The sequence below is a fragment of the Coregonus lavaretus genome, assembly GCF_964263955.1.
Source record: "Coregonus lavaretus genome assembly, chromosome: 6".
In the NCBI taxonomy this organism is placed as follows: domain Eukaryota; kingdom Metazoa; phylum Chordata; class Actinopteri; order Salmoniformes; family Salmonidae; genus Coregonus; species Coregonus lavaretus.
Window position 1 is genome coordinate 6,538,833 of NC_139993.1, and position 27,346 is coordinate 6,566,178.

The following is a 27,346-nucleotide window of genomic DNA, read 5'->3' on the forward strand; positions in this document are numbered from 1 at the left end:
TGTTTATGGTGCTTATGAAGATAAAGAGCCTCAGCATGACTGCCTACAATGGGAGTGGCAGCTTGTTTCTGTTCCCTCAGTTGCAGCTGCTGGCTTTACAATAGGAATCAATGAAAAGAGGGGGAATATACAAAGACTATGAGATTGACAGAAAGAGATTGAAAGAGACTGCATCGGGCCAAGAAATCTGACAACTAGTTTGTTATACAGCAAGACGACAAAGAGGAAGAACGAAGGAGGGGCACAATGAAGGAGGAGGCTTTGGGCAAAGAAAAGTCCCAACTCACAGTGCCAGGAGAAGAGAGGGTTAGACTGGAAACCGACATAATGCATTCACTCTGGACTAGAGTGATGTGAAAGATGTAGACATAGGGATCCTCACCTTTCAAACTGCCTTTCTTACAGTGTGTGTGTGTTGACCTCACCTCATTATAGTGTGTGTGGAAGCGGGTGACTCATACGGTCCGTCTGTCTGACCCCTCTGTCTGTCTCAGCTATTCACAGGGCTCTGGCAGTTGTTACATCTGCAGCCTGTCAGCCTTTCCTATCTTCTAGGGCCTATTGCTGAGACTAGGGAACCGAGAGCCTCTCCCTGACGCCATAGCTTTTATATTATGTTTGTGTGTGTGTGTATTCGGCCGCAATCCAATATCCTTAATTGGGTTGTTAGTAAAACCATAAAATCCAGTCACTTCCTGGTTCTGCCCACCCACCTCAATGCTCTGTAATGTTGTCCTATAAGGGTGTGGCTCAGTATTGGTCTCTATGGGAACTGGGATTAATTGTTAAACCAAAGGGGTTTCTTTCATCACCGTTTGTCTTGTTGGCTCACAGTCTTTCAGTGTGGTCTTGTTGTTTCACCCATCTGCCAAAACAACACTAACCCTGGCCATACTTTGTGTGTGCAGCTCCAGGTACAGCTGCAAACACTGCCCACGGCACAGAGAAAACAACCATGCAAGCCCACACACATCCAGAGACGCTAACAGACAGACAGAGAGACCGGCAGATATACAGACAGACAGACCAGCACACACACGTACACTCATGCTGAAGAAAAGGGTCATGGTGGTACATTTCTGGCCTGGGTACGAAGTATTTGGTCCACAAAGACAACAATTAGAGTGAACCTCATCTCAAAATATTATGGAAGTCTAGTGCGTCACCACTTTACTCCAGTAGCCTCTCTAGGTCATCATTGTTTGGCAGTCTGGAAACGTGAGGCCACCTTTGACACACTGGAACACATTATCAAACGGCAAATTAAATACTATAGAAATAACAATGCCACAAACACCAAAGACCACACCTTATAGACCATTACCTCAGAGTAGTCATTGTGTATTGAGGGCACCATGTAACAACCACAAGCATACCCACAGGTCATAACAGGTATCTACTACAAAATACATATGTTAATGAAAATAACCTGTATGAATAAAGGTTAAATGAAAAACAATATGGAGGTGTAGTGAGATACCCAATAGCCTGGATGATTCTCTTCTCAGCACTCATCTTGAAAAAACATGTACTTAAAAACGTGGAAATCAATCAATCCACCATCATTAACACAATAGAAAAATCTAATAATTTATTATTGAAATATTGAGTTAGCATGGGCGACCGAAAAAAACAAATTGGTACAATTTAAGGCCATGTGGCAAATAATAATGCAGGCACTAGGGACGGGGGTGTGAGCATGCGGGTCTTGTCAGAGGAGATGTACTCCTATTCTCGCTATACACCAAGTCACTTGGCTCTGTCATATCCTCACATGGCCTGTCCTATCATTGCTACGCAGACGACACACAATTAATATTCTCCTTTCCCCCTTCTGATAACCAGGTGGCGAATCGCATCTCTGCATGTCTGGCAGACATATCAGTGTGGATGACGGATCACCACCTCAAGCTGAACCTCGGCAAGACGGAGCTGCTCTTCCTCCCGGGGAAGGACTGCCCGTTCCATGATCTCGCCATCACGGTTGACAACTCCGTTGTGTCCTCCTCCCAGAGTACAAAGAGCCTTGGCGTGACCGTGGACAACACCCTGTCGTTCTCCGCTAACATCAAGGCGGTGACCCGATCCTGTAGGTTCATGCTCTACAACATTCGCAGAGTACGACCCTGCTTTACACAGGAAGCGGCACAGGTCCTAATCCAGGCACTTGTCATCTCCCGTCTGGATTACTGCAACTCGCTGTTGGCTGGGCTCCCTGCCTGTGTCATTAAACCCCTACAACTCATCCAGAACGCCACAGCCCGTCTGGTGTTCAACCTTCCCAAGTTCTCTCACGTCACCCCGCTCCTCCGCACACTCCACTGGCTTCCAGTTGAAGCTCGCATCTGCTACAAGACCATGGTGCTTGCCTACGGAGCTGTGAGGGGAACGGCACCTCCGTACCTTCAGTCTCTGATCAGTCCCTACACCCAAACGAGGGCATTGCGTTCATCCACCTCTGGCCTGCTGGCCCCTCTACCTCTGCGGAAGCACAGTTCCCGCTCAGCCAACAGTCAAAGCTGTTCGCTGCTCTGGCACCCCAATGGTGGAACAAGCTCCCTCACGACGCCAGGACAGCGGAGTCACTCACCACCTTCCGGAGACACTTGAAACCCCATCTCTTTAAGGAATACCTGGGATAGGATAAAGTAATCCTTCTACCTCCCCTTACCCCACCCCAAACATTTTAAAAAAAGTGGCTATCATAAGGTGAATGCACCAATTTGTAAGTCGCTCTGGATAAGAGCGTCTGCTAAATGACGAAAATGTAAAAATGTAAATGTATGTAGTTGTTTGTGTGCGTCTGTAAGTTGTTGTTCGTAAGTGTATGTTTGTATTTGGTGTGGAAGAAAATAAAAACAATAAAAACACATCATTAGTATCAAGTGGTGTGCACTTACACACAGTGGACACACCCAGTAGACTACTAGAGTGCAAAAACAAAGAGTGAGTCACTGATATGGGCATGGGCCAAGAGCCCAGCTAAAGGATGGGCAGCCAGGACAGTACATAATGGATGATGATATTAGGTTTAGTGGACTGGAAGGAATGATGTGCTGCATCAGCCGCCAAAGGCTGCTTAGGAAAGGTACATTACCAGGCAGTGGAGGCTGCTGAGGGGAGGACGGCTCATAATAATGGCTGGAACAGAGCGAATGGAATGGCATCAAACGCTTGCATTTGATACCATTCCACTGATTCCGCTCCAGACATTACCATGAGCCCGTCCTCCCCCATTAAGGTGCCACCAACCTCCTGTGGTACCAGGATATGGGTTCAAGTGTTCTATTTAAGGAGATCTACCATCGCCGTTTCCATATCTGGACTGTGCCGAATTTGTGCATTTTGAATGTTACATGAATTGTGTAAATGTATCTATGGTATTTGTTGTACTGTAATACATTTAGTCTTCTGTTGTATTATATCCCTATTGTCTCTGTCTAATAAACAGATGTTGGGTGTAAGGTTGTCTATCCTCCTCCTGTAGGATCTTATTGTCGGAGTCTGAGGGGTCAGACATGAAGGATGCAAAAGCCATTATTCCCCCTTCTGGTAACTTCAGGTAATTACATCCTGAGGTAAACTCATGATTTTCCTTCACACGCTTTATACTGTAAACCTGACTACATTTACATTTACATTTTAGTCATTTAGCAGACGCTCTTATCCAGAGCGACTTACAGTTAGTGGGCCTAGAGTTGAGCTTCATGCAAATAATATATACAGTGGCTTGCGAAAGTATTCACCACCCTTGGTATTTTTCCTATTTTGTTGCATTACAACCTGGAATGAAAATTGATTTTTTGGGGGGTTTGTATCATTTGTTTTACACAACACGCCTACCACTTTGAAGATGCAAAATATTTTTTTGTGTGAAACAAACAAGAAATAAGACAAAAAAACAGAAAACTTGAGCATGCATAACTATGCACCCCCCCCAAAGTCAATACTTTGTAGAGCCACCTTTTGCAGCAATTACAGCTGCAAGTCTCTTGGGGTACAGTGAGGGAAAAAAGTATTTGATCCCCTGCTGATTTTGTACGTTTACCCACTGACAAATAAATGATCAGTCTATAATTTTAATGGTAGGTTTATTTGAACAGTGAGAGACAGAATAACAACAACAAAAATCCAGAAAAAACGCATGTCAAAAATGTTTTAAATTGATTTGCATTTTAATGAGGGAAATAAGTATTTGACTCCTTTGCAAAACATGACTTAGTACTTGGTGGCAAAACCTGTGTTGGCAATCACAGAGGTCAGACGTTTCTTGTAGTTGGCCACCAGGTTTGCACACATCGCATGTCAAAAATGTTATAAATTGATTTGCATTTTAATGAGGGAAATAAGTATTTAACCCTCTCTCAATCAGAAAGATTTCTGGCTCCCAGGTGTCTTTTATACAGGTAACGAGCTGAGATTAGGAGCACACTCTTAAAGGGAGTGCTCCTAATCTCAGTTTGTTACCTGTATAAAGACACCTGTCCACAGAAGCAATCAATCAATCAGATTCCAAACTCTCCACCATGGCCAAGACCAAAGAGCTCTCCAATGATGTCAGGGACATGATTGTAGACCTACACAAGGCTGGAGTGGACTACAAGACCATCGCCAAGCAGCTTGGTGAGAAGGTGACAACAGTTGGTGCAATTATACGCAAAATAACTGTCAATCTCCCTCGGCCTGGGGCTCCATGCAAGATCTCACCTGTGGAGTTGCAATGATCATGAGAAAGGTGAGGAATCAGCCCAGAACAACACGGGAGGATCTTGTCAATGATCTCAAGGCAGCTGGGACCATAGTCACCAAGAAAACAATTGGTAACACACTACGCCGTGAAGGACTGAAATCCTGCAACGCCCGCAAGGTCCCCCTGCTCAAGAAAGCACATATACATGCCCGTCTGAAGTTTGCCAGTGAACATCTGAATGATTCAGAGGAGAACTGGGTGAAAGTGTTCTGGTCAGATGAGACCAAAATGGAGCTCTTTGGCATTAACTCAACTCGCTGTGTTTGGAGGAGGAGGAATTATGCCTATGAACCCAAGAACACCATCCCCACCGTCAAACATGGAGGTGGAAACATTATGCTTTGGGGGTGTTTTTCTGCTAAGGGGACAGGACAACACCACATCAAAGGGACGATGGACAGGGCCATGTACCGTCAAATCTTGGGTGAGAACCTCCTTCCCTCAGCCAGGGCATTGAAAATGGGTTGTGGATGGGTATTCCAGCATGACAATGACCCAAAACACACGGCCAAGGCAACAAAGGAGTGGCTCAAGAAGAAGCACATTAAGGTCCTGGAGTGGCCTAGTCAGTCTCCAGACCTTAATCCCATAGAAAATCTGTGGTGGGAGCTGAAGGTTCGAGTTGCCAAACGTCAGCCTCGAAACCTTAATGACTTGGAGAAGATCTGGAGTGGGACAAAATCCCTCCTGAGATGTGTGCAAACCTGGTGGCCAACTACAAGAAACGTCTGATCTCTGTGATTGCCAACACAGGTTTTGCCACCAAGTACTAAGTCATGTTTTGCAAAGGAGTCAAATACTTATTTCCCTCATTAAAATGCACGTAAGTGTACGGCTTAAAGTGGTCCTATGGACAGATACTCCAATCTCCGCTGTGGTGCTTTGCAGCTCCTTCAGGGTTATCTTTGGTCTCTTTGTTGCCTCTCTGATTAATGCCCTCCTTGCCTGGTCTGTGAGTTTTGGTGGGCGGCCCTCTCTTGTTGTGGTGCCATATTCTTTCCATTTTTTAATAATGGATTTAAGGGTGCTTCGTGGGATGTTCATAGTTTCTGATATTTTTTTATAACCCAACCCTGATCTGTACTTCTCCACAACTTTGTCCCTGACCTGTTTGGAGAGCTCCTTGGTCTTCATGGTGCCGCTTGCTTAGTGGTGTTGCAGACTGGGGCCTTTCAGAACAGGTGTATATATACTGAGATCATGTGACAGATCATGTGACACTTAGATTGCACACAGGTGGACTTTATTTAACTAATTATGTGTCTTCTGAAGGTAATAGGTTGCACCAGATCTTATTTAGGGGCTTCATAGCAAAGGGAGAGAATACATATGCACCACCGCTTTTTATTTTTTAAATTTCACTTCACCAACTTGGACTATTTTGTGTATGTCCATGAAATCCAAATAAAATCAATTTAAATTACAGGTTGTAATGCAACAAAATAGGAAAAACACCAAGGGGGACGAATACTTTTGCAAGGCACTGTAACTCAAACATGAACAAAACAGACAGGCATTTAATCATCAGTGGTTTGGCATCATACTGAGTCTGGCACAGAGATCCAACATACTCAAAACAATGTTCAAGTAAGATCAACATAGAAAAGTTTACACAATGAACTGTATACATGTCTACAGACTGCTCGAACAGGACATCTAAGTGTCTAATACTACAATATACAAACGCAAGGCCAAAAACAAATCCTATGTGTGTACTGCTTAGTTAAGAACATACATTTAATTTAAATGTACTATATGACCATTAAAATAAGAGCTACATGACTCTTCACTAACCGACAGACAGGCTATGGACCAGTACCATTTCGGCCCCTAGCCACTTCTCGTAGCCTCCAGCCCTTTGGTGTTCTCAGATCCTAAAGAACTGGGTAAGTGAAAGTTATATGGTGAAAGCTCTGCTTTTAGCCTATTTGGGAGGCTAGGTGGCGCCATTCCCATACAACTTTGCCTACACATTGTGAGGTTCTTTGGAATCTATCAACGCTAAAATGTTCACGTTTAGAAGGAGCTAGGGACCGAAATGGAAGCAGGCCTATAACATATTAAAAACATTTTGTTTTTTTCCTTCAATATCGATTGGAGTACAAAGCTCAATGCATGACCACTTTCTGGAGCCTGAACTTGAAGACCACACTCCCCTTGTGCGTTTTTCTCTAGATACAGAAACAATCCAACATTAAAAAAAAACTAAATAATTTTAACTTTCACTAGGACAAAGCAATCGTTTGTTTTAAACTAGACATCATTATGAGACATAAAACAGAATGGGAACAAAACATATGTAAGAGCATTCTTCTGGGTCAACATCACAGGCATTACTGCAGTGCTCGCAAATATCTGCACTTCTCCATCCATATTGTCCATGGCTGGAGCTTAGGCCTTTTAAAATTCACAAAAAATAGATGAACTCTCCATTTTCCCATCATTAGTTTCCTCATTTAAGGAAGTTACATTTAGGTCAGGCAAAATTGGAAATTCACATTTCCATTGCGACCGGAATGTTGTGCCATGATGGGTAGTGCGTTAGTGGATTTCTGAGATTCAGAGAGGATTTGACTACTTCACTGCTGGTCCCCTTTCAAATGAACTCTGATGAAGCGGTGTTCAGCATGTAGCGATAAAAAGCATCATTTGTGCATCGTGAACAGGACAACTTAACACGTACAAATCAACAATAGTCCTGACATTTACCCTGTGTGCTGTGTCATCGGATTAACACCTACTGTAACTACTGGTACTGTAGGTGGGCTTGAGATGATGCACTGCATCTCTATGTCCAACAAACTATAGAACAATTCTATGGATACTGTTCCTGGAGACCAGCACCAGCACCTGGGTGTGAGTACTGTTTTTTAAATTGATCGGTCTTAAACGCTGAAATACTATGGCTGCGTTTAGACAGGCAGCTCAATTCTGATCTTATTTTCACTCATTGGTATTTTTTACCAATCAGATCAGCTCTGAAAAAGTGTGATTAAAGACCAATTAGTGGGAAAAATATCAGAATTGGGCTGCCTGTCTAAACACAGCCCATTGGGCAGGAGATGTACATCTGAGCAAAGATTAAAGGCCACTGAGTGAACCATTGGGTCCAGGCGCAGTGCAGGGTTTAAGTTCCATTTACTTGAACTCTGAGTGCAACGGTGGTAACCCAAAGCGCTGCGACGAAGCCAGCCTTGCTCTCAGCAGTTCTTGCTGGGCTTGCGCCTCATGACAGGGCAATGACGTTCTTGCGTGAGTCATGTGAATTGGGCTTAAATGCTCTCTCCTTAGGGACAGTGGAAGTGCTCCCCCAGAGCAGTCTCTGGCCTAGTAGGAAGTATGCATGTAATTGTCATCCCCTTCATATATAACCAGAACTTCTGACATTATATATATATATAATAAAAACATGCTTTGTCCAGTTCCAGTTCTTGTGCAGCTTAACACCTAAAAACCCATGTAAAACAATTAAAAACAGCTAAACGTTAGCATTAGTGCTAACAAGACAGTCCACATTGCACTATGGCCCTCAGCAAGTATGGATTTTGAAGACAGTGCTGTGCTAGCACTGTGTGCGTATATCCAGATTTTGGCAAAATACTGTTCTCTTTCTGTGTGGGGAATGCTGTGTTGAGTTGTATGTTACTGTGCAACATCCAGGCAACATCCCTACAACATTCACAAAACGCAGGCGGTCTCTTCAATGAATCCACTCAAAAAAGACTAGGCTTTCAGCTCATAGTCCTCTGTTTGTACATGGTTGAACTGAGGCTCCTCATTCAAGTAAGTGCTCATGTCTGACCCAGATTTGATGGTAACGACAATTAAAATCTGGATGCAGTGTGGCACTCCGGCCAGCACAAAGCGCTGTAGGTCCAGACACCCCAGCCCAGTCAGTTCACCAAAAGGACATCCTCGTATGTTGTCGTTCTGAGGGAAGAAACAAACATTGTTTACACGATAGCACATACACATGTAGATAGCACATACACATACACAGTCTCTCAACCATGATAGAAAGGATAACAGTGAATGCATCTGTTATTGTCTGGTTATTCAAGTGGCATCTACTGCTGTTCATTTCTACAGACTCAAATCCATCCCCATCAAGGCTAGGTGGAGCCATCACCATCATCTTACACCCATCGGACTGCAAACACTGAAGAGGTTAGGCGCTGGAGGGTGGTTTCTGAACCCGGCCTTGACCGCTAACTTCAGTCTTGACCTGTGCCCTCTGACCCACCTGTCACAGCAGCAGAAGAAGGAGCAGGGCGAGGTCTCAAGGCCCTGGAACTTCCCCGAGCTGGGCGTGTCAGTGCACTCTGCGATGAAGGCGTGCAGGTCCGTAATGTGGTAGGGCTCCTGGGTTTGGTGCTGGAGGGACAGGAGAGGAAACAGGCATCCATGTTTAGGTTACTCACTCTCTGCATCTCAAATGGCACCCTATTCCCTATGTAGTGCACTACTTTTGACCAGGGCAGTAGTGCACTATATAGTGAATAGGGAGCCATTTGGGACGCAGCCACTGTGTGTATCATGATCGGTTGGCTTTCACTAGGTGTTGTTGTTTGTAATTAGCTTCTGTTTGTACCGCTATGAGCAGTGAACATTGACTGTTCTTTATGAGGAATGCAACTCTAAATATGAATCCACATCCCACAGAAGTTATTGTGTAAACCCAGCAATACGCCTCAACTCCAAATGAATGTAAAAGACAAGCACCAAATAAGAAATTATAAAGTGCTTATCTTTTACATTCATTTGGATTAGAGTCCGTTTAAAGGGATAGTTAGGGATTTTAGCAATGAGGCCATTTATCTACTTCCCCAGAGTCAGATGAACTAGTGGATACCATTTATATGTCTCTGTGTGCAGTTTGAAGGAAGTTGCTAACTAGTCATGAGACTTTAAAGCCCTTTATCTATGAAGGAAGTTAGAGGTAATTTCTGAAGCCATTGCTAACTAGCATTAGAGCAATGACTGGAAGTCCAGGGTAACTGCAAGCATGCTAGTAGATATTATAGTCTTCCAGTCACTGCCGTAACGCTAGTTAGCAATGGCTTCAGAAATTACCTCTAACTTCCTTAATAGATAAAGGGCTTTAAAGTCTCATGACTCTTGGCTGTACCTTGGTCTCTATAAACGTACATCAATGAAGAACATTTTCTAATTAAATCACACAGCAGATTATGAGTTTTACTATTTTTGTTTTTACACAGATCTGTGCTCTTTTGCCTGACGAAAATGTTGCCCTTTGTTGTTACCTTGATGGTTTCGTAGGCGCCGGTGATGAGGGCGATGAAGAGCGAGAGCACCATGTAGATGAAGAGGGAGATGAAGGTGTAGAGGTAGACCTGGCTGAACACCCACACCAGCGTGCTGCTCTCCTGCATCTCCGAGAAGGTCACAAACATGTCATCGCCGTTGATCAGCGAGAACAGGCACTCCGACACCATGGAGAGAGAGCGGAACTGACGGAGGGAGAGAGAGGGGGAGAGAGATAGGGAAACAGTTCAATTACGTTTCATGTATTTCATAGCAATACAGCTTAATGTATTGAATACGATAAGGAGAGAGACCTAAATTAAACAGACAACCATATGACTTAACATGACCTTTCTCACTATGATATAAACAGTGAATTGGTTCAAAATGATTGAGGATTCAGTACACACACAAACATTAAAATAAATAAATAATCCATTATGGCCATCTTACTGGCAAGGGCCAGTAAATATTGAATTATAATAATACACAAATCACATATTATTATCACAGTACATCATTATTGTGTAAAATCCCACAATGCACAATTGTGCAATCATCACTGAACCATATGGGGTGTCCCCCTCCAGATTCACTTTCTCCTTTTCAATCAATTTGCCGGCCCACTCTGCTATTGGCCTAGATCTTCTTCTGTTAGCATTTCTGTCTGTGCTTCAAAATGGTGGCAGTCTGTACCTTGACGTGATAGGGCCCCAGCACGATCCAGCCACAGAAGCAGTAGCCCAGGTAGATCACAGCTACACAGCAGGAGAACCGGATCACGTTGGGGAACGCAGCTCGCAAGGTCACGATCAGGATCTAAGAGGGAGAGAGCCAGGACTGTGGGTGAATCCCTGTCATCGTTAGTGTGTGTGTGTGTGTATGTATATACTGTAGGCAACTTACATTGTACTTCTGGAAGAAGCTGAGGTAGCGAATGACTCCGACCCACACCAACAAGGTGGAGGTCCCCAACAGGATGCCACACTCGTCATACGACGAGAAATTCTGTAGGGAGATATACAACTCATAAATGCCTCATGAGCTTAGCACAACTGTCTTTGTCATTACCCAAACTGAGAAGATTTTTTTGGCTGGCGATTTCAAATAATTCTTTAGCATTTTTCTCTGGGAAAAATAAAGCTATTCTATTCTACTCTGAGCAGTACAGAAAAAGTCCCCTAGAGGGGGACTGACCTTGGACTCGATGCTGATCTTGATGAAGCTGCCGATGATGGTGAGGACGTCACTGATGATGAGCAGGATGTACCAGCCATTGATGAATTCCATCCTTTCATCCCAGCTTACATTCCGGCCCAGGTTAGTCTTGAAGAACTCGACAAACTCCTGTTACCCAGAGACAGAGAGGAGTTGGGTGGCCCTACTGGAAAGACCAGTATTCACACATTCTCGGTTTTCATGTTGCAGAACATTACTCCAAAAGTGGAATCACTTCAAAGAATACCAATCCACTCCCATCAACAACAACAACAAAAAATATATATATTTCTTCCACCCCACTCCCCAACCCTATAACAAGCAAACAAATGTATCTACAGTATGTTCTCAGATAATATAAACCATTTAGCAGACGCTTTTATCCAAAGTGACTTACAGTCATGCCTGCATACATTTTACGTATGGGTGGTCCCGGGAATCGAACCTTCTATCCTGGCGTTGCAAGAGCCATGCTATACAAACTGAGCAAAAGAGGACCACCAGATTGGATGTTCCTCCTTCTAACCACTTTGTCTCTTCCTACCCTCTACCTCCCAGTGACTTACGGCCTGTAGTATGATGCCTCGGAGTATGGAGCGGCCACACAGCACCAGGGACAGCATACAAACGATCGCCACCACCACGTCAAACGTTAGCCGCGTGTAGTTCTCCGCTGAGAGGAAGGGAGGGAAGGAAAGAGAGAGAATTCAGTGGCTTTAATCAAGTAGAAGCATAGGGGCGAATACTTACTTCCACTTAAGTCAACATTTCACGTTGACATCAATGCATGACTAAGTGAAAATTCTTACGCAACGTTTAGAAATGTCTTAGGAGGTCAAATGAAGATGGCAATAGGGGAAATTGCTTAGTGTTTACATAGTGTTTGTCTTGTGGTACAAGCTGTACCGGTTAACTTCTGTTTGGTCAATATGTGTGTAGTTCTGTATTGACCTTTGCGCACGCTGATTTTTATTTATTTATTTTTGACTCTCTTACCAGGTCTCTCTCGAAAAAAAAAGTTTTTCACCCTCAAGAGATTCTCTTGGGTCATAATAATTAGGGCACACCGTAGAAAAATATTTTGCAACGGAAGACGTTCAGGTAGTCCCTACATTTCAGTCATTTTCTCCTGTTTGGTGTCTAATTAATATTACCCTGGTGAAATAAATGTTTAATAAAAAAAAACATCTCTATCTCACCGTGGCCAGACACACTGGGGTCTTTACACTCCTTTATAAAAGCCTGGTTTTCCAGACTGATCCTCACTTTACCACTGTGAGCCTTGTTGTCCAGGACTATCTGTAGAAACAGATGGAAAGAACAACAGATCAGACTTTGGATACAGGTACTAGCACTTGCTGTAAAATTAAACATAGAAAAAACAGTGGTGGACTCTTCAAGGGATAATAAAAGAAACAGGTTATAGGTTACCTCTAATATACAGGTTTCCACAGCAACTACTACACACTAAAAAGGTTACAACGAGTCACAGACTGGGTAGGACCATTAGCAGGAAGTGGTGGGGGAGGGAATCACCGTTATGAAGAACGTGTAACAGTCAGGAATCTCGTTGTTGATGATGGTCTGAATGTTGATGGCCTTTAGTTGGAACTGTATCGTCACGTTTATGAGTCTAGACAATAAAGAGTGAAAATAAAAAATGAAGAGGGATACCAGGGTTGTGTCAAAGTGAAAGCAGAGAGAAACATTTTCAAACACAAAACAAAAACGTATGTTTCTTATTGGACAAGTCAAGGTAGACCCTCCCTGTTTTTGTTAGTTTCTGTTTGGCGTCTAATGAACATAACCCAGGGCTATAGGTAGTGTGTAAACAGTTTGTGGATGTGTGTGTCACAAAATCACTTGTCAAAAGTCAGATACTACAAAGATGGATGTCCCATCTATCTTAGTTGTAGACAGACAGAAAACAATTGAAAAATGAAGCCTTACTTGTGGAACTTGAGGGTAAAGTTCTTATAGTCACTGCTTAAAGGCGCCCGAGGGACTGACAGAGGGTTAACCCCCACACAGTCTAGTAACAGGACAGAGGGACAGAGAGAAGTTAGTTATTTCAGGGTCTGTCAATGTTTTTCCTTATAGAAATAGAATTACATTTAAATATAATTCCCATTACACTGAAATAAACGTCTGTTCTAGTAATTATATGTCTATGGTTATTCTGTTCTGGTGATCATGTCAAGAGTCAAAGGGCAGGCCATTTCAATACCAGGTGATTTTTATTGTTCAATGTGTTTCCCCTTTAGTCAGTAGTATTGCCTCAAGTGTCAGCTCATATAAGGAAGTGGGGCTTTCTACTACATTCACATGATTGGGGAACAATACAGTACTTACACACATGTTTAGTCAATAAAAAATTATACAGTTACGATGAATTGTTACTGAAAAGATGACGTGGTACTGGAAATAAGCAGCTTAGCAACTCTTTGGGTTGTCCCCATTGTTACAGTAAATGAAAGAACTTAACTTTGGGCTAGACAAGGCTAGGGCATAAAACAATGGTCAATCACCAAACTTGGCCCTGAAAAGCTACAAGGCGTGCAGGCTTTTGTTCAAATCTGGCACAAAACTCAACCTTTTTCAACCAGTCAACTAATCATCAAAAGAATGATAAGCTGAATCAGGCGTTTTAATGCTGGAACAGAACTACATTTAGGTACAGTCCCAAATGGCACCATATTCCCTATGAAGTGCACTACTTTTGACCAAAGCCCTTGGGCCCTGGTCAAACGTAGTGCACTCCATAGGGAATAGGGTACCATTTGGGACACATACACTCTGTAGCTCTAGTACCAGGGTTGGAGACTGCTGGCATAATGCAAGAAATTATATCCATGTACCTGTGATAACATGAGGGTCAATGTTGAAGGTATCATTGGCGGGATCGATACTGCCCTTCTTGTAGTACTGCTGGCAGAGAGAGAGGGCACTCCCGTTCACCCCGACCCCATAGACATACGCATAGCGTCCCACCGTCTTCTCGGGTAGCACCAAATACTGTGAGGGAGGAGGAAGGGTACAAGGATGGAGAATAAGGCCCTGCTCTAATATTTGAAAAGAACTCCTCCCTCTTTCCTCCATAATTTGAGGTAAGCACTGATCTGTATGCGGATTAGTGGACGATTAGTGAACGTAACTAGTGAACGTTTCCACACTACCGCTTTCACCAATCAAACTCGCTCAGATCTGTGATTACTTAAAATGATGCAGGCAGGAAAGGATACATTCTAAATATTCAAACAGGGCCTAAGAGTTGGAGACTTTTAGTTGAAAGTTGAGGATGAAATCATGAAGGGGACGAGATGTGGTCCTTCTTTGCACTGCATGGACATGTTTACATATCAGCCTGTATGCCGGGTCTTGTTCATCAGGCACCAAACGGAGAGATTTCCTGAAACTCTCATTAACATTTTCCTTTTAAAAACATTTTCCGTTGCATGCCCTAATGAACATGACCCAGGTGTCATTAGTGACTGTTACCTGGTCTAAGGCATATAAGATGTGTTCATAGACATCACTCTGTGTGTACACTGCGAACGTGTCGTCGGAGCCCTCGTCATAGTCCTTCAGGAAGATGTGCTTAAAGGTCAATGTGTTCTCCTCCTTGAACGTCACCACCATCTGGTTGCTGAGGCCAAACAACACCAGCTGATGGAGAGAGGGAGGGAGTCAGAGAGGTGTTTTATTGAAGGAAAGTGACTGTTCTACAACTATAACATAACCCATATGAAACAAATTGTCAGTTTACATTTACATTTACGTCATTTAGCAGACGCTCTTATCCAGAGCGACTTACAGTTAGTGAGTGCATACATTATTTTTATATTTTTCATACTGGCCCCCCGTGGGATTCGAACCCACAACCCTGGCATTGCAAACGCCATGCTCTACCAACTGAGCTACATCCCTGCCGGCCATTCCCTCCCCTACCCCGGACGACGCTGGGCCAATTGTGCACCGCCCCATGGCTCTCCCGGTCATGGGCCGGCTACGACAGAGCCTGGATTCGAACCAAGATCTCTAGTGGCACAGCTAGCACTGCGATGCAGTGCCTTAGACCACTACGCCACCCGGGACTTCAGGATTGTTGGTCCCGCCATAAAACCTGAGCTTTGCCATGAGGGCGTTTAACATTTATTGTTCATACACTCAAAGTACATATGAAGCAGAATGGCGGCTGTCATGGGGGAGTCGATGTGTGTAGTTACCTGCACGGTGACAATGACAATCTTGAGCAGCTGCAGGCCCAGTTTGAAGGGCTTGCGGCCCTTGGCGTGGAACTTGTCACAGGGGCTCATGAAGAAGTACTTGAGCTTCCTGCGCAGGGCCTCTTCTTCCTGCTCCACCCCCAGCCAGCCCCCCGCATTCGCCGTGGGCAACCGGGGGTTGCCATGGCTGGGTCTGTGGTGAACATGCTTGTCGCTGCTGTCGCTGGAGCCGTAGCCGTGAGGTGAAACAGAGGAAACCAACCTGTCCTTCTCTGAGAGACGGAGACATAAAGAGCCAGGGAAGAAAAAGAAAGAAAAAACATGTTAGCAATGACAGAAGGATAGTGAGTCTGACTAATATGAACAGTCAGTGGATAACTGAGCAAAACACCAATGTAATCTGCAATAGCGCACCGCAACGGCACTCCATATTAGTGCTATTTCCTCTGTGAGCACGAACACTGTTTAACCAGTGTTGTGACTTTGAACCGTTGACACAATTGGGTACTTAAGCAATAATGCACGAGGAGGTGTGGTATATGGCCAATATACCACGACTAAGGGCTGTTCTCTTGTACGACGCAACGTGGAGTGCCTGGATACAGCCCTTAGCCGTGGTATATTGGCCATTTACCACAAACCCCAGAGGTGCCTTATTGCTATTATAAACTGGTTACCAACGTAATTAGAGCAGTAAAAATACATGTTTTGTCATACCCATGGTTTACGGTCTGATATACCACGGCTGTAAGCCAATCAGCATTCAGGGCTCGAACCACCCAGTGTATAATGATAAATAGGCTGTGTTGTAATGTTACACACGTCTCTTTCTTTTTGTGACAGCTCTTGTACTAGTTTTGGCAGCTTTCATTCATTACATTTCCTAATCTCCCTCACCTCATATAATCATCCTTCATCACGTCTCTATCTAGTAAAACCCTGGAGGTGACACAGGCCAGCTTACTAAGAAAACACCCAGATCAGAGGCTCTGGGCTGGGCCGGGCGAGACAGACAGCCTCCCTGGAGGAAGAGAAGCGGGTGACTGGTGTGCTATGGCTGGCAGCTCTGCCACTCAAGGATGACAGAAACACACCACTGGAGATGGCTGGAAGATGCAAAAAGACTCCAGGGATGGTTGGGCTACTGCTATGCTACTACACCCGTCTGACTAGGTAGTCATTTGTCAAAGGAGCAGAGGTTCAAGGTGCGATGCTACACATTTCGATTGTTGTCGTCGATAACATAAACCATAAACGTGTAATAAAAACCTAAAATATTTGCACCTTCAGTGGAGAGACTGCTGGTGAAAGCTGAATTCAACCTGAGTCACCCAAACGAACACATAATAATAACAGACTTAGAAGGGAAATGTGGACCATATAAACTCAGCAAAAAAAGAAACCTCCCTTTTTCAGGACCAAAATAATTGTACAGATCTTCATTGTAAAGGCTTTAAACACTGTTTCCCATGCTTGTTCAATGAACCATAAACAATTAATGAACATGCACCTGTGGAATGGTCGTTAAGACACTAACAGCTTACAGACGGTAGGCAATTAAGGTCACAGTTATGAAAACTTACGACACTAAAGAGGCCTTTGTATTGACTCTGAAAAACACCAAAAGAAAGATGCCCAGGGTCCCTGCTCATCTGTGTAAACGTGCCTTAGGCATGCTGCAAGGAGACATGAGGACTGCAGATGTGGCCAGGGCAATCAATTGCAATGTCCATACTGTGAAACGCCTAAGACAGCGCTACAGGGAGACAGGACGGATAGCTGATCGTCCTCGCAGTGGCAGACCACGTGTAACAACACCTGCACAGGATCGGTACATCACACCTGCGGGACAGGTATAGGATGGCAACAACAACTGCCCGAGTTACACCAGGAACGCACAATCCCTCCATCAGTGCTCAGACTGTCCGCAATAGGCTGAGAGAGGCTGGACTGAGGGCTTGTAGGCCCGTTGTAAGGCAGGTCTTCACCAGACATCACCGGCAACAACATCGCCTATGGGCACAAATCCACTGTCGCTGGACCAGACAGGACTGGCAAAAAGTGCTCTTCACTGACGAGTCGCAGTTTTGTCTCACCAGGGGTGATGGTCGGATTCGCGTTTATTGTCGAAGGAATGAGTGTTACACCGAGGCTTGTACTCTGGAATGGGATCAATTTGGAGGTGGAGGGTCCGTCATGGTCTGGGGCGGTGTGTCACAGCATCATTGGACTGAGCTTGTTGTCATTGCAGGCAATCTCAATGCTGTGCGTTACAGGGAAGACATCCTCCTCCCTCATGTGGTTCCCTTCCTGCAGGCTCATCCTGACATGACCCTCCAGCATGACAATGCCACCAGCCATACTGCTCGTTCTGTGCGTGATTTCCTGCAAGACAGGAATGTCAGTGTTCTGCCATGGCCAGCGAAGAGCCCGGATCTCAATCCCATTGAGCACGTCTGGGACCTATTGGATCGGAGGGTGAGGGCTAGGGCCATTCCCCCCAGAAATGTCCGGGAACTTGCAGGTGCCTTGGTGGAAGAGTGCGGTAACATCTCACAGCAAGAACTGGCAAATCTGGTGCAGTCCATGAGGAGGAGATGCACTGCAGTACTTAATGCAGCTGGTGGCCACACCAGATACTGACTGTTACTTTTGATTTTGACCCCCCCTTTGTTCAGGGACACATTATTCAATTTCTGTTAGTCATACGTATGTTGAACTTGTTCAGTTTATGTCTCAGTTGTTGAATCTTATGTTCATACAAATATTTACACATGTTAAGTTTGCTGAAAATAAATGCAGTTGACAGTGAGAGGACGTTTCTTTTTTTGCTGAGTTTAGTTAGTGGGTAAAAGAGCTAGTTCAGCAGTAAAGGAGAAAAAGGAAGTGGAACTTGGAAATGAACTGCTGTTATGAACTGGGTCACCAGGATGTAAGTTTACCAGAACTCGCAGACCAGACAGAAGACACAAAATCTGGTCTGACGGACGCAGAAGAGAGAATCACTGTGATGTGTGTGTAGGATTGTGTGAGGCAAGGTTGATATCTCAATGTTTACTGTGCATGACTGTCTAGGAATATTGACCTATTGTAAGCCATCCACAATAATCACCTGCATATCTAATGATCTTTAGTTCAGCCAAGTGAATGAGAGAAGCCTATCTAGGGGTGGAAGACCTACCTACAGTATATCAACTTGCACACACAGAGCCTTGCAAGGTCACAAACACTCACAGACATGACAGCAGTTGCGTGACTCTCCCTGTCAAAAACAATTCAGACCTGTGCTGAAAGAATTTCACTTTGTAACATTTCGTGCCAGCAATAGGAGCCTGAGCCAAGAAATTGACAGATCTTGATGGGGCATTTCGGCCATCAAGGCCGACAGCAATTGTCAAAACAAAATAGCAGATGAGGGCTTGTTGCTGAGCCGCACTAAGAGATAGAGTCAATCAAACTGAATAAATCCGCTGAAAAATCCTGCTCTTCCGGTTCAGGGCAGTCGATGGTGTGGTAGAGAAGGTTTAATAGACAACTCTGCATCTTGTCCGTCAGTCATAGTCAGCACTGTGACCATCAGTCTGCCAGTATCTCTGTATCACTACAATGGATCAGCAGCTATCAGTCTGCACTGGGCCATACAGGGAGAGTAGGCTACACTTCGCAACCTCACTGGAACCAGTAAACAAGCAAAGCTGCTCGACCTCTCTGTCAACTCTTAACTCCATTGATCTCCATTTCCTGTTTCCATTTTCTCCTGTGGCGAGAGGACATGGTTATGAGGTGGACTTTTTGTTATTGTTATTATTTAACTTAAAAAACTGTTTCTCAGTCTCAAAATGCGCATCAGCTAATTAAAATTGTTGATTTACTTGCACGTGATAGAACGCTACATTGTAGCTGGTCCCATCAGATAACCGGGCACACGTTAGCCCTATGCTAGCCTCACCAGCTGACAGTGATTATTTCCTGTAACAAATTCTGCATCAGCCTATAAAATATCTTAGACTTTATATCCACCAACCAATGGCATTTGTTAAAATAGGTCAACCCTGGACACCAGAGGGATATTTTAAACCTATAAATTCAAAGTTTACTTTTGTTCCGTTGGTGTGTAACAATGTCGTTTGCCAATATTGCATTGATGCACCTTTGACTAGGCTACTAGCTACTAATACTAACATTAGACAAAATGTTAACGTTTTTCCCTCATCTGTTTCACACACATCTACAGTGGGGAAAAAAAGTATTTAGTCAGCCACCAATTGTGCAAGTTCTCCCACTTAAAAAGATGAGAGGCCTGTAATTTTCATCATAGGTACACGTCAACTATGACAGACAAAATGAGAAAAGAAAATCCAGAAAATCACATTGTAGGATTTTTAATGAATTGATTTGCAAATTATGGTGGAAAATAAGTATTTGGTCAATAACAAAAGTTTCTCAATACTTTGTTATATACCCTTTGTTGGCAATTACACAGGTCAAACGTTTTCTGTAAGTCTTCACAAGGTTTTCACACACTGTTGCTGGTATTTTGGCCCATTCCTCCATGCAGATCTCCTCTAGAGCAGTGATGTTTTGGGGCTGTCGCTGTGCAACACGGACTTTCAACTCCCTCCAAAGATTTTCTATGGGGTTGAGATCTGGAGACGGGCTAGGCCACTCCAGGACCTTGAAATGCTTCTTACGAAGCCACTCCTTCGTTGCCCGGGCGGTGTGTTTGGGATCATTGTCATGCTGAAAAGACCCAGCCACGTTTCATCTTCAATGCCCTTGCTGATGGAAGGAGGTTTTCACTCAAAATCTCACGATACATGGCCCCATTCATTCTTTCCTTCACACGGATCAGTCGTCCTGGTCCCTTTGCAGAAAAACAGATGTTTCCACCCCCATGCTTCACAGTAGGTATGGTGTTCTTTGGATGCAACTCAGCATTCTTTGTCCTCCAAACACGACGAGTTGAGTTTTTACCAAAAAGTTATATTTTGGTTTCATCTGACCATATGACATTCTCCCAATCCTCTTCTGGATCATCCAAATGCACTCTAGCAAACTTCAGACGGGCCTGGACATGTACTGGCTTAAGCAGGTGGACATGTCTGGCACTGCAGGATTTGAGTCCCTGGCGGCGTAGTGTGTTACTGATGGTAGGCTTTGTTACTTTGGTCCCAGCTCTCTGCAGGTCATTCACTAGGTCCCCCCATGTGGTTCTGGGATTTTTGCTCACCGTTCTTGTGATCATTTTGACCGCATGGGGTGAGATCAAGCGTGGAGCCCCAGAAAGAGGGAGATTATCAGTGGTCTTGTATATCTTCCATTTCCTAATAATTGCTCCCACAGTTGATTTCTTCAAACCAAGCTGCTTACCTATTGCAGATTCAGTCTTCCCAGCCTGGTGCAGGTCTACAATTTTGTTTCTGGTGTCCTTTGACAGCTCTTTGGTCTTGGCCATAGTGGAGTTTGGAGTGTGACTGTTTGAGGTTGTGGACAGGTGTCTTTTATACTGATAACAAGTTCAAACAGGTGCCATTAATACAGGTAACGAGTGGAGGACAGAGGAGCCTCTTAAAGAAGAAGTTACAGGTCTGTGAGAGCCAGAAATCTTGCTTGTTTGTAGGTGTCCAAATACTTATTTTCCACCATAATTTGCAAATAAATTCATTAAAAATCCTACAATGTGATTCTCTGGATTTTTTTCCCTCAATTTGTCTGTCATAGTTGACGTGTACCTATGATGAAAATTACAGGCCTCTCTCATCTTTTTAAGTGGGAGAACTTGCACAATTGGTGGCTGACTAAATACTTTTTTCCCCCACTGTATATGCGTTCATGTTAAAAAGATAAATGAGGTCCTTGCAATGTACGTTTATCGTACATCGTGAAAAAAACAAGTCATGTACCATTATTACCATTGCTTCTATGAGTCACACACTGCTAAAGCGGTTGACACGAAATCAATAGTGCACTTTAACCATGGGTTCGAGCCCCCCTCGCATCAAGCTTTTTTGTTGAGGAAAAAAAAAAGTCCTTCATGCTTGATTCAAAACGCATATGTGACGAAGTGGATGATTATAATAATTAGGGCTGTCACCAATTAAAAAAAATATTGGGCAACCGAGAGTTGTCTGTTCTTTCGACAAATATATTGGTCAAAATTTTAAAACGTGTATTTTTCCATGTTTGAATAAAATCTACTATGTAGGCTACTGAGCTTGTCTAATATTTAAACACTGCAATTAAAAATGAAGACACACAAATTACTAAAGAGGGAGCCAGAGATCAATATGTCCTAACCAGAAGAAGAAAAACCTGTTCTGACCCTCCTCCTCCCGCTGCTGCTGGCCCTCGCAGATTCTACTATGACGCTCCTGAAGTTGCCGGTAATAGGCTACACCAGCGGCCGGTAACCTTTTCCATATGGAGTGCCAAGTTATCCTGCCATTTCTAATAATCTTTGTGCCAGTTATGATTTCCATATGCACATTTTGGTGGAACAGTTTAATTTAATTTATAATAATGTCTTCATATCTCAAAATCAATGTCATGTGGTTAATCAAAATTCTAAATGAAAATGATACAAATCTAAAAGTAACTTCTATTGCCATTGCCAATATGTGAAAATAGTCTACATAAAGCAAACAATTAAAACATTGTAGCAGGTAGAAAATATCCTGGTGAAAGTAAATATCCTATAAATCACATAAAATATTCTGGGTCATCAGAGTTTCCTGTCAGTGAGCTCCGGACAGACAGACACAGCTGTAGGCTATTTTGCGCAAGGTATAAGAAGTAATCATTAGGCCTATTTTATGACGTTTCCACCGGATCAGAGCATTACATTCCCCCCCCCCCCCCTTTCATGCTGAGTGGTAGGCTAATCGAAAGGAAGAGAGCTGGAAAGATTTTTCAAATAGGCTACTATTGTCATTCTCAATGGATGTAAAAACAGACTTTGTTTCCTTGCTGTTTGAGGCAAAGAAAAATTACTTTGTCTTAACTCATCATCACTGTGGAGCTTCTCAATCAGAATTGACAACTCGTAAATGGAATGAAATAGACCAACACTTTTTTCTCACAAGTGTAGCCTAGCATGTGCGCTCTGCAAACAACGTGTCCACTCCTACAATGACGGTAAGATTGTAATAATAATAATAATAATAATAATAATATATTGAATGCATTAACAAAAATGACCAAACCAAACAAACATTGTAGATTATAAATGATGGTAATTAACGGTAAATGTACTACTGGTGATCCTGGTGTACCATCTCCACATTGGATTAGTCCACTCAGACCAGCTTGAATCAGACGTGTCTCTTGTGCCATAATTTGTTTTAATATATTTGCCACTGCTCAAAAAAAATAAAAATAATCACGGTCGACCAAACCAGTCGACTAAATGGGGTCAGCCCTCATAGTAATGCATAGAAAATGTTGTACATGTAAGTGTAGTCAACATAAGAAATTAAGTGGTGTTTTTGATCTATCAGTAACGTTAAACTACAGTACATTCGGAAAGTATTCAGACCCCTTGACTTTTTCCACTTTGTTAGGTTACAGCCTTATTCTAAAATTGATTACATTGTTTTTTCCCCCCTCATAAATCTACACACAATACCCCATAATGACAAAGCAAAAGCAGGTTTTTAGATTTTAGAAAAATAAAAAAAATACAACAATAACTGAAATATTACATTTACATAAGTATTCAGACCCTTTACTCAGTACTTTGTTGAAGCACCTTTGGCAGCGATTACAACCTCAAGTCTTCTTGGGTATGACACTACAAGCCTGGCACACCTGTATTTGGGGAGTTTCTCCCATTCTTCTCTGCAGATCCTCTCAACCTCTGTCAGTTTGGATGGGGAGTGTCGCTGCACAGCTATTTTCAGGTCTCTCCAGAGATGTTCGATCGGGTTCAAGGCCGGGCTCTGGCTGGGCCACTCAAGAACATTCAGAGACTTGTCCTGAAGCCACTCCTGTGTTGTCTTCGCTGTGTGCTTAGGGTCATTGTCCTGTTGGAAGGTGAACCTTCACCCCAGTCTGAGGTCCTGAGCGCTCTGGAGCAGGTTTTCATCAAGGATTTCTCTCTACTTTGCTCTGTTAATCTTTCCCTCGATCCTGACTAGTCTCCCAGTCCCTACCGCTGAAAAACATCCCCACAGCATGATGCTGCCACCACCATGCTTCAACGTAGGGATGGTGCCAGGTTTCCTCCAGATGTGACGCTTGGCATTCAGGTCAAAGAGTTCAATCTTGGTTTTATCAGACCAGAGAATTTTGTTTCTCATGGTCTGGAGGTACCTTTTGGCAAACTCCAAGCAGGCTGTCATGTGCCTTTTACTGAGGAGTGCCTTCCATCTGGCCACTCTACCATAAAGGCCTGATTGGTGGAGTTCTGCAGAGATGGTTGACCTTCTGGAAGGTGCTCCCATCTCCACAGAGGAACTCTGGAGCTCTGTCAGAGTGACCATCAGGTTCTTGGTCACCTTCCTGACCAAGGCCCTTCTCCCCCGATTGCTCAGTTTGGCCGGGTGGCCAGCTCTAGGAAGAGTCTTGGTGGTTCCAAACTTTTTCCATTTAAGAATGATGGAGGCCACTGTGTTCTTGGGGACCTTCAATGCTGCAGACATTTTTTGGTACCCTTCCCCAGATCTGTGCCTCGACACAATCCTGTCTCGGAGCTCTACGGACAATTCCTTCGACCTCATGGCTTGGTTTGTGCTCTGACATGCACTGTCAACTGTGGGACCTTATATAGACAGGTGTGTGCCTTTCCAAATCATGTCTAATCAATTGAATTTACCACAGGTGGACTCCAATCAAGTTGTAGAAACATCTCAAGGATGATCAATGGAAACAGGATGCACTTGAGCTCAATGTCAAGTCTCATTGCAAAGGTTCTGAATACTTATGTAATTGAGGTATTTCAGTTTTGTATTTTTAATACATTTGCAAAAATTTCTGAAAACCCATTTTCGCTTTGTCATTATGGGGTAATGTGTGTAGATTGATGAGGGGAAAAAATGATTTAATAAATTTTAGCATAAGGCTGTAACGTAACAAAATGTGGAAAAAGCCAATTTCACCTTTATTTAACCAGGTAAACCAGTTGAGAACAAGTTCTCATTTACAACTGCGACCTGGCCAAGATAAAGCAAAGCAGTGCAATAAAAAAACAACAACAGAGTTACATATGGGGTAAACAAAACATAAAGTCAAAAATACAACAGAAAATATATATACAGTGTGTGCAAATGTAGCAAGTTATGGAGGTAAGGCAATAAATAGGCCATAGTGCAAAATAATTAGTATTAACACTGGAATGATAGATGTGCAAGAGATGATGTGCAAATAAGAGATACTGGGGTGCAAATGAGCAAAATAAATAACAATATGGGGATGAGGTAGTTGGGTGGGCTAATTTCAGATGGGCTGTGTACAGGTGCAGTGATCGGTAAGGTGCTCTGACAACTGATGCTTAAAGTTAGTGAGGGAGATAAGTGTCTCCAGCTTCAGAGATTTTTGCAGTTAGTTCCAGTCATTGGCAGCAGAGAACTGGAAGGAATGGCGGCCAAAGGAGGTGTTGGCTTTGGAGATGACCAGTGAGATATACCTGCTGGAGCGCATACTACGGGTGGGTGTTGCTATGGTGACCAATGAGCTAAGATAAGGCGGGGATTTGCCTAGCAGTGATTTATAGATGACCTGGAGCCAGTGGGTTTGGCAACGAATATGTAGTGAGGACCAGCCAACAAGAGCGTACAGGTCACAGTGGTGGGTAGTATATGGGTGGTAAGCTGTGCCAAGAGACCACTTTTTTTGGACAAGCTATGTTTTCAAAACTAATATTTACATGAATTCTGATTATTTACAGGGATACACAACATCCAGAAATAAATTATATGTAGATATATTTGCTAGAATGAATATTTACCTTGGAGTGATGCTGAATGTAAAAAAATATATTTTTTATAAAACTTACCCCACTCTCCCCTATCTATTAAATGTAAAAAATAAAATAATAATTGTGCCATTGTGACTATCAGCATCTTGGTTCTTTGAATGGATAGGCTACTAGTTTCTATGGGAAATACTGCATCATTCATGATTCAGGAATAGCACACACACAAAGACTCATATTGAACACATCAAAGCTGCATGACTTGTCCAGCAACAGCGATCACATGATTAAAAACAATACATTTTGGGGATAACTGACTAAAGAGGGTGGATGGTACACATTTCTGCAATAACGCTTCTTCCAGTCAGTGTTTGGAAACATTGTAACAAAACATTGTTGATACTGCTGCGTCAACCTCATACAATGTTACTCTGTTATACAATATTACTGTGTTATACAATGTTACTAATGCATTTATTCACGATTAATCACCACTAATTTTGTCCCTAAAATGAGATGTCTGTTTTATGGAGATGATTGGCAAGACAAGACAGCCCACTGTAGAGCTACGTTACACAAGCAGAATATACTCAGGGCCCTCCTTTCAATGGAAGGCATGCAACAATGTAACAAACCACTTAAAACACACAAAGTTACAAAGTAACATGTTGTCAGAAAATTCTTGAAAATGACTTGTAAACAACTCAACATACCTGAACCGGCGCCGCCGTGGTTGCAATTGCCGCTTGCTGTAGCCATGTTAACGTTTTGAAACTATGAATAAATATGCGACATAAAATCTGAACTGTCTCAGAATAAATAGGGCAAATAAAAGCTGTTATAAAACGCGAGTATATTGTTGGCGTAAAGTTAACTGTCCGAGAAAATAGCCATGAGGACGACGTTTTTCTGTGTTCTGCAATAACTGCTTAAATTCAGCATCAGGACAAAACATGAGTCACTTCCTCAGACGAGATCACGTGACTCATGTGCCATCATGTGACTGCACAAGGTGGCGCTTGTTCTCAGCTCTTTCTCCCACTTCAACTTTACCGTCTCTTTGCAGCCTCCTGCCAACATTTCATTGCAGACAATAGTAAAACACATACCAAGCACAACATCTAATTATGTATAACTTGAGACCTATGTTATTGACACAATGTATTTATTCTCATTGGAATTTCTGGTCCATATGGTAAATTTAAACATTACATTTCTTGGTCATTTCAATGAAATACAAAGGCATTATTTCAGGTATTAAAGTATTTATTTCATTTTGACAAAGCAATATACAAGCACCAAATAAGTTGTGGACATTAAAGCAGCCACACATATATTTACAATGACACAATGATGTGTCATGTCTAAATGGGGAGCATTGTAACATTTCCCACCCATAAGATATTACAAATAAGACTGAAGTGCATATCATTGTACAGTGCTAGCTAATTCTGTTCAATCAGAGGATTCCATTTTACAAAACCTACATCTTGCTGAACAATCAGTCCAGAATAAAGCCCATTCAATTGTGACCATTTCTGTTTTTTCATCAGTGAACTACTAGCACATCACTGAGCTGCCCAATCCACACTCCTCTTTCCATACTGTTACTCCTCCCTTTCATCTGCCTCTAGAGTAGGTCCTTTGAATGAATGAATACTGTACTTTCAACTAGCTTCCTTTCCTTGTTCTATGTCATTGTCCTCACTGATTCAAATGCACCGAATAGGTAAAATAACGATTAAAGCTAACGTTTCTGAATAAAATCTGTGTACTTTCTGCAACTGCCATAAAGTTCATTTACGGCAGTGGAAGAAGTATAATGTCGTAGTTATAGTGGGTTAGTCATAGTAGGGAAGTTCTGTAACTATGTACACAAATTGATGCATTGTTGTAAAAACTGGCTGCACCCACGTAGCAATATTCAAGTACGTACATTGACCTTGCCAACAGATAGGGAAGTTAAAGTGAGTACTT

At 43.0% G+C, this 27,346-nt stretch overlaps 1 protein-coding gene across 1 annotated transcript; it reads right to left on the reverse strand.

Moving 5' to 3' along the window:
• Nucleotides 1–6,074: 6,074 nt before the first annotated feature.
• On the reverse strand, nucleotides 6,075–26,310 carry LOC311131399 (mucolipin-1-like). The gene is made up of 14 exons (XM_084164361.1): nucleotides 26,083–26,310; nucleotides 15,460–15,731; nucleotides 14,732–14,899; nucleotides 14,092–14,248; nucleotides 13,184–13,265; nucleotides 12,770–12,866; nucleotides 12,433–12,532; nucleotides 11,800–11,906; nucleotides 11,213–11,362; nucleotides 10,922–11,023; nucleotides 10,712–10,834; nucleotides 10,015–10,221; nucleotides 8,994–9,124; nucleotides 6,075–8,680 (listed from the first exon to the last, which is right to left on the reverse strand). The coding sequence occupies exons 1-14, from the start codon at nucleotides 26,126–26,128 to the stop codon at nucleotides 8,644–8,646; spliced, it is 1,779 nt and encodes a 592-aa protein (XP_084020487.1). The 5' UTR covers nucleotides 26,129–26,310; the 3' UTR covers nucleotides 6,075–8,643.
• Between the last annotated feature and the right edge of the window lie 1,036 nt (nucleotides 26,311–27,346).

Bases quoted from the DNA above. Each gene is read 5' to 3' on its own strand.
- LOC311131399 (XM_084164361.1), bottom strand. From the start codon at position 26,128: ATGGCTACAGCAAGCGGCAATTGCAACCACGGCGGCGCCGGTTCAG. The intron at 11,363-11,799 runs GTAAGTCACTGG...TCTGGGTAACAG, and splicing joins GAGGCATCATACTACAGGCC to GAGTTTGTCGAGTTCTTCAA. The intron at 10,835-10,921 runs GTAAGTTGCCTA...TCTCCCTCTTAG, and splicing joins GCTTCTTCCAGAAGTACAAT to ATCCTGATCGTGACCTTGCG.